The sequence below is a fragment of the Bison bison genome, unplaced genomic scaffold, assembly GCF_000754665.1.
Source record: "Bison bison bison isolate TAMUID 2011002044 unplaced genomic scaffold, Bison_UMD1.0 scf7180017864304, whole genome shotgun sequence".
NCBI classification, from domain to species: domain Eukaryota; kingdom Metazoa; phylum Chordata; class Mammalia; order Artiodactyla; family Bovidae; genus Bison; species Bison bison.
The window spans coordinates 10,491,129-10,499,520 of record NW_011494876.1 but is presented as its reverse complement, the minus strand read 5'-3'; the positions used below and the strand labels follow the sequence as shown (position 1 = coordinate 10,499,520).

Here is an 8,392-nt window from a genome sequence, read left to right as displayed (position 1 = left end):
AATAAGCCTCTGTCTTACCTCACTGTAAACTTCCTAAAATAGCCCAGTGTATACAAAGGCTTCTGAGGCTATCTGGAGAAGATTCGAGAATGTAATAATACCCAGTAAATTAAGGTGGCTCTCACAATGTCATCAGACGAGTTAAAGTATAGATGTTCCTTTAAAATCTTTACATTAAGTATGAGAAATCACCACAGAAAGTCTAAACTACACACTTCACATTATGTAACTTTTAACCAGCTCTCAAACCCCCCTTATTCATTCAGTATTTAATACTAAATGGAACAGATCAGTTAGCCTGCCTGTCTGCCTATTAAATTACTAGGCTAGTTTAAATTGTCTGAGCAAATGCACACAGATAGATTTTAAGCACAGTATCTCATGGCCTTCAATTCCTTTTAGCTACAGATATCAAATTCACCTGCCACAAATTAAATAATCGAGCTTTGGTTACTGGAATGTAAGCTCATTAACTGGTATTAATAAAACCAAACATATAGAATGATGTTCTTAATATTATTTTAATGAAATCCCTTTTAAATAGAAGCAAATGTAACAAAGACAAACCATTATGAAATGTTTTAGTAAGAGGTTTTAGATATTTTTTAAGTAAAAGAATAATCTTATACACAAGGGAAAGAGAATATTATGTTCTCCTGTGAAAATGTATGGTTGGGAACCATTAGTTCCTTCTAGTGCGGGAATAATGACTGGCAGTTAGAATACTAACCAATGAAGATTAAACTGGAAATAATATTTATTCGGGGGAAGAATCCTACACAAGAGAGAGTCAAAGACTGTCCACTAGGCTCAGATCCTAGAAGGTTTCTCAGACTATAGGGAGTGACATGGCATTTCCCTCTTTACTCCCAAATAATCAGGAGGGTCCTTACCAATGGAAAGAACTTTCTAAGTGGGATTCTAAACTTCTTTGGTTCCACAAGAAGCTACTTTATTCATCTAACTATTCGTTTGTTTGCTTATTTATTTGTCCATTCATTTCGATCACTCATTTTACTAAAATGAAAACTTGATAAGGGCACACATTTTCGCTTGTCCACTTATAGCAGTGGACATTCATTCCTCAAATGCAGAATTTATAAAATATGGAAGTTCAATTTAATCTTCTTTTAAAAAATGAGCATTTGTAAATGTGTATACACCAAAATGCCATCACTGTCTATCTCTGTATGGTAGGACCATAAGTGATTTTCTTTTTGAATGCCTGCCATTAGATATCCAATATTAAAAGGGAATTTCACTGTAAACAAATTAACCAACTCATTTAAAGGTAAGTCTTTAAATCAAGCAATATTTTTCTCACTTTAAATTTAGCCTAAATTTAAACTAAGAGGACAATTCCCTCCCTGGCCAAGAAAAATAGCAGAGGAAAATGAAGGCCAGTGTTGCACAGGTCCCAAAATGATAAAACACAAAAGAAAACTCTGGTTAAATTAAACAGTTGGGTTAGGAGTGTAGCTATCAAAAGGCAGTGTGAGGGAGCCTTGTAATGATGGACAGTGCTACATCTTGACCATGGTGGTGGTTATACAAATGTATACGTGTGATAAAATTGTATGTAACTAAATACATATACACACATGAGTACATGTAAAACTGGAGAAATCTAAATAAAGTTGGTAAGCTGTATCAATATCAATTTTCTGGCATAATACTATGCTGTAATTATGCCAGATGTTACCACTGAGGGAAACAAGTGAAGCGTACAAGAGAATCCTCTGTACTACTTCTTGTAACTACATATTAATCTGCAATTATTGAAAATAAGCTAACAAATTGACACAGCAGGATGCTTATCAAGACATTCTTTATATTAGCAAAATATTGGCACCAAGATAAGCCTCTGATAAAGGGAGACATCTGTATGATAGTATGTCAGATAATTAAAAATAATACAATTCAATGTTTGCTGCACAGAGCAGTGTTTACCATTCAGCAAGCAAAAGAAGGATTTACAAAATACGAAAGTACAATCTAATTTTGTTAAAAAAATAAAGAGCATTTGTAAAGGTAGACATCAAAATGCTATTAGTATCTATCTCTGCATGGTAGGATCACACGCAATTTTATTTCTTTTTAATTTTGCTCTTTCTTTTTTTCTCCTTTTAGAATGCACAGTACTACCTGAACAGATATAAAATAAAAGTAAACTTATGAAAAATAAAAGGCTGCCTGTCCTGTGGACAGGGCTCAGCTGAAATCTATGTAGCTCTGAAACAAAAACTAAGACAAGTGGTAACGTTAATTACATGGAAAGCTATTTCAGTTCGATATAAGGATGAAGGAGCTACCTTCAAGAGCCGTGAAACATGAACCGCCACCTTATGAGCCCATGGCTTCCAAGGCAAGTAGTCTTTACCAGGCCTGGTGAATTCCTTATTATGTGGACAGCAGTCTGGCTTATATAGGCTGGAAGGCTGCACTCAGCTGTTTTCCAATACTATAAATCTGTGTCATTTAATTTTGCAACAAATTTAACGGACACCATCTCTCATTTCAAAATCCCCTTTTACGTTTCAAAGTGCTTTTACATATGCTAGTTTATATTAATTTCAGTTCAGTATTTTTTTAAAAACCCTGTTACTGTAACAATTCTATGGAGTAGGTAGGCAGGTAATATCAACCGCCATGTCACCAAAGAAAGGCAACCAAAGAGTGACCTCCTTTAAGGTTATGGATGAGTTATGAGACCACATCTTGTTTCTCTTGATTCATGGCCCTACCCCCTTCCTAACACCATTCAGCTTTTCCCATGTACCAGGGCTTCCCAGTCCTGGGGGGACTTGCCTGTCAGTTGCATGAACAACAGTGGCACAGAGTGGCAGTAAACGCAGTGACACACCGAGCTGACTGTTCACACTGACTGACACTGACTCAGTTACTGTCCAATAACCAACACGTCAACTCAGCTCAATCAAGAGTCACCAAACCGTTTGGTTGACTAGAACATCTGAAGAGGCTGGTAAATCTAACTGGGGTTCTCAGTCAATTTAACTGCCCTGCACCTGTGTCCCCATGGTCCTGGGAAGAACCCTGTTATTGGGGCTTCTGGGCCAGTTAATGAATGAATGAGGTTCATATTGGGCTTAATGAAGCAGAGCTTTGTTACTTTTACCAAAGGAATTAAAAGAGGAATTTTCTATTTATTTTGCAGTGGCAGCAGATTAAGCACTTCGGTAATAATGTGGCAATTCACCCAAAGAGGTCTTGGTTAGGTGCTATCTGAAATCATGAAATTAAGTGGGAAAACATACACATGGAAAAGGTTTATATGTTTTAGAAAAATAAACCCAAATTTTAGACAAATGATACTCTTCACAAAGTATACTAAACAAATGACATATTTTCATTGGCTGATAGTGCCATTTACACACATATTTCATTTTCCATGTGCCAAGCCCTCCTCTGAGTGCTTCTCTTCACAACCACCCCACGAAAGTCATTACAGGAGGAAACCATAGGGTCAGCAATGTTAAGGTCATTTTCCCCCAAGTCACACAACCACCAAGTGGACGCAACAGGATTTCAACCCAGCTCTGACAACTCCCAAACCAGCATGCTTCACCATTACTTGTTCTCTGAAAACACTGGAAGTATATGCTCTTTTTATAAACAGGAAATAATGAAAGTTTCCTTATAATGGCATAATAAATCACTCCAGGAGGTGTAGAGTTAACTTGGGAACAGCTGCAGAACAATGAGAGAAATTAGCCTGAATCTGACACATAGCAACACACAAGGAGGCAGAAGCTGGGTAAGTGAAAGAGAACGAATAAAGGCTGATGCAATCAATGTACTGACATTATTAATAAATTACTGATCACATCAATAATGTCACAAATGCTTGAAATACGTTTCTTCCTAAGTACATAAAATCCAGTCTCCAGCATTCAATCTATTCATTCCAGCAATGAGCAATTACCGAGCACCAACCATATGCAGGCACTGTTCTAGGCAGTATGATTTCTGCAGTGATTCAAACAGACAAAAGTTCTGGAATTGGTGGAGTTGACATAACTGCATGAGAAAATGAGGTAGTAGAAACAGAGTCTGAACAGATTTTTGGGTTTAATCCTGGCCAGATGTCCTTAAGCAAATTACTTGAAATCTCGCTGAGTCTCAGTTCCCTCACCTCGAAACTGAGGATAATAATATCTGTTTTTATTATATCATCTTTTATTAGGAAAAATGGGAGTTTATATGTGGAAAAAAAACTACTTATTCTTTGGTCTAGGAGAAACTGAGGTAGTTGACAAGGAATAAATGTTTTGTCCTCATTATTAAATCCTTCAAAATATTTCATTCCATATTTTCCATGATCTAAGCTTTCTGGGTTTAATACTAACCATGTGTAAGACTTGCAGGGTCAGGGTAAGGTTATTCTTCCATACCTAGCCACCAATTTCAAAGTCTATATTACAGGCTTAAGATGCTATAATTCTGTACATTTCCCCTTATTTTGGAAGGAGGCTGGATTTAAATCATACTTTAGTGATTATTTCATTTAAAGACTTAGAGAGATGCTGCTTCTTGCCTAATTTTTCAGAAATAGATTCATAGCAATTGATTATCTCTAAAATCTTTGAGTAATTATCTTTACTATGTTCTTTCATGGTGATATTATTTCACTGTGAGAACAATATAAAAGCTAGGTGGAGGTGGGTGTGTCACAGGCCCACAGGAACAACCACTGCCCGACAAGCAGTCACACCTTATTGATTAAATCAAAGAAAGACATTTGTTCCAGTCTCCTCCCCTACCCAACCCCCACCCCCATCCAGTCCTTACCTACCCAATGAGACAGGGGGGCAGGGGCATTTCCAAGCCTGTTTTTATCAGCCCAGCAAATCAGAGTCCTGCTTTCTAAACAAAGAGGTGCCAACCTTGAGACTATGAAAACCAACACAAGCCAGGCATTGTACACAAGTGAAAAGAATATAATTAGCAAAGTTATAGTCACAATTAGGAAATACCTCCTCAGAAAAGTTTCCATTTAACCCTGAGCAGGACTTCAATTACCATTGTGCTTAACAAGGCCTCTGTCTCTTGGCCAGCTCAAACCTTTTAGACAGATCTAAGAATATTAGTGCCGTCCACAAAACACAGAGTCACAAGACCTTATGTTGGATTTTTTTTTTCTTTTTTGAATAACAGATGTGAAAAATGTGCACATTGGGACATGGAAGCTGTAATTCGAGAAAATAAGAAGCACAGTCACAGAAACAACTAGTCAAGTGTTAGCTACATGATTCTCTCTCCAAGCTCTTTCCTCCTCTTCTTTAGCATTCCCTTTCTCATCCCTACAGAGAAGTTAGAAAAGAAAGACTGAGAAAGCAAAAATGGGCACTCACTTCATCTCTAGGATCTCCTCCAGCTGCTTCCTCCTTTCTGTCCGGAGGTTGGCCAAGTGTGCTTCTTTCTCAGCCAGGGACTGCTGCGTGGAGGCAAGGCGAGCCTTGGTGGCATCCAGTTCCTGTCTGGTCTTCTCCAGCGCATTCATCAGTTCTTCTATCTGAAAAGCGCATGGGATGCAGTGTGTTATTTCTCCTCCATTCAAGCACAAGGTGTACCTTGCGTTCTGACAACAGACACAAAGGAATTAAAGCCATTCTTGAGCTGGGCATTGTATCCCGGCGTCCATTCTTTCTTTGTCACTACTTAAAAATAAACATTTCAAACCCAAGAAATGTCCAAATTTCTCCAAGGTCCTCATTCAATTGAATTATCCAATAACTTTTATAGAAACTACTTAATGTATTTATTAGAACTGGAAGGTGAGTGGCTTGACCCAATTTCAACCTGTGTTTGGCAAAAATCTCAGATACTGCCTCACAGTTGGCTGAAGGCAACACTCAAATGCACTTTGCCCGGCACAATATACTTTTGTGTGTAGGCCCCAGAGCATTCTGACAGGAAGCTACTCTATGTGTTTCAAATTCATTCATGTTTTAGCCTATCAAAGCCTTGTTTGGCAAAAGCAATTTGATGGCCAAGGGGCCTCAGGGGCCCCCCTCTCACCTCACCTCCCTGTTTCATATTCAGGAAGCAAGGTTTGGCCAAAGGTAAACAGAATCCCAGCCACAAAAGGTTCAAGTTTGGTTTGCCCCTGAAGTTTGAGAGGGTTCTAAACTTGAAATAAATGACATGTAACTTTTATAGGGTGCTAATACACCATAGAAATAAGCCAGACTATCAAATATCCAGGGTTTTCAGCCAGGTCCCAAAAAATTGGACCAGGGAGCCCCAAGGCAAGGCCTTATCCTTCCCGAACCATTGGAGACTTTTAAAAGCCAACACACAACAAAGAAGGCTGGTGTTTAATGGTTCTTTTCCAGAGCCTTCCGTGGAATGCCATCCCTTGCACAGATACAGGCTGCATCCACCCTGAGAACTTAAAACCATGGTTTCAGGAAGTTTCTAGACTCCAGAGTTGATGTTTGGATTTCTAAGTCACCCCTTCCAGCTGAACTTGGCAGAATGGGATCATCTATCACTAAAGTCAACAGAACGCCCTTCAAAACGTGTCAATGACATGTTAAGTTCCAATTCATAAAGACTTTCTACACCATTTCTGCAGTTTTACACGGAATTTATTCAGAATAAGCACGATAGTTCACATCCAAGGTAAATTACAGGCTTTTAAAATTCAGAAAACCCTCCATTTTGCCCTGATAAAAAGAGGAAACTTGATGACCAGGTAATATAAATAAAAGCCCAAACCAAAAACAGTTTTACAAGCAAGGAATATAGAGCATAACCTATGAAAGTCACAGAACTACACAGGGATAAACAGCATTATTCTTTAACAAACGAAATTTAAATATTAAAAAGCAAACTTGTTAGTTTCTCATATAAGTTCATCGAATATCATAAATATAACTAGAAGCCTTTCTACAAAACAATACTTGATGAGGCTGAAGCAGAAGTGTTTTTGTCTGTTTTACCCTATTTTTTATAGATTCAATAGCAGTGCTGCTTTTTAAAAGATCAATATTATGGTCATTCCAAGCATCAGCTCAGATACAGTCTGCCTGATCCTCTACTTGGGATGGTCTGTGTCCTCACGACTCCCTTTCCTTTCGTAACTTTTTAAAAAAAAATTCCAAATGTATTATCAATGTCAGAGAAGAGGGAGGGTGTCCAGGATTCTCACCTGCTTAATCTCTTCTTAGTTGAGCTGGCCCGCTCGCAATCCACAGACACAGAATGCTACTTTGTGGGTTTCCAAGCTCTTAGTTCACCTTCCATGTGACTGCGTACGGCAGATACTAACTAGTTTTATATTAAACCAGCTTTAACAATTACACCTTAGATCATTGTCATTTCCAAGCAGAAGCATTTAAGAACTAGCAATCAACCACAACCTTCCCTTTTCCTGGCCATAATGACTTCAGAACCATGTTTCAGATGATGTCTCCTTCAGCCTGAGTCCCTGAGTGATCACAATGAAGCTAAAGGCCAAACCATACCACATAAGCAAGGCAGCACCTTCACTGTGTTACAACATGAGATGAGAGGCTGTCACCTCCAGTGTGACTTGGACTGTCTTGACTGATGAACTGTTACACTCCTTATCAAGTGCCTATAATACCTGCTTCCATCTCCCTACCACCAGGTCCCTCTCATTAAGAGGTTGTACTTTTTATTCTTGTTCTCCCAACACTTGCAGGCCACCGATACCCTCCTTCTTGCCATATGTCTTTTCTTAATGTGTAGTTTGCACAGCTGAATGGTTCCCCAACTTCTTCTCACTGGAAGTAATATTTTAGCTGGCTATGTCTATGAAACTTGTGCCTTAAAAATGATCAGATTTGAAACATGTCTCCATAACTTACTATATGACTGACACAAGTTTCTTTATCTCTTTTGGCTTTGGGTTCTTTACCCGGAAACAGGAAATTATGTTGTTTATCCCTATTAGATGTTTGAGGGCATTACATCGGATGACATAGCCTGTATATCATTTATTCTTCTAATTAATATCAATAAAATAACACTTTCTCTTAAAATAAGGTATACTCATATGGAATCCAAAAGACAGGAAAATTTAAAAAAAATTTTTATATAAGAATAATGATATTCTCTTTAGCTAAGATTACCCAAAATACCACCACATGGAGATAAACACTCTGAACATTTTAATTTCTCCATCTCTCTCTTACTCTTTTACATATTACATATAGTTGAGATGTATGTATAATTTTGTAAACTGTTTTAAATAACCTCAGATATGCAGATGACACCACCCTTATGGCAGAAAGTGAAGAGGAACTCAAAAGCCTCTTGATGAAAGTGAAAGTGGAGAGAAAAACTTGGCTTAAAGCTCAACATTCAGAAAACGAAGATCATGGCATCTGGTCCCATCACTTCA

The 8,392-nt window shown here is 38.1% G+C and overlaps 1 protein-coding gene across 1 annotated transcript in view; it reads right to left on the bottom strand.

Annotated features, from left to right (window-relative positions):
* ERC2 (ELKS/RAB6-interacting/CAST family member 2) overlaps positions 1–8,392 on the bottom strand; it is an 882,456-nt gene that overhangs the window by 277,760 nt on the left and 596,304 nt on the right. The window contains exon 13 of the mRNA XM_010851669.1: positions 5,373–5,533. Within this exon, the coding sequence (XP_010849971.1) occupies positions 5,373–5,533 (161 nt within the window). The remainder of the gene's footprint in view (positions 1–5,372; positions 5,534–8,392) is intronic.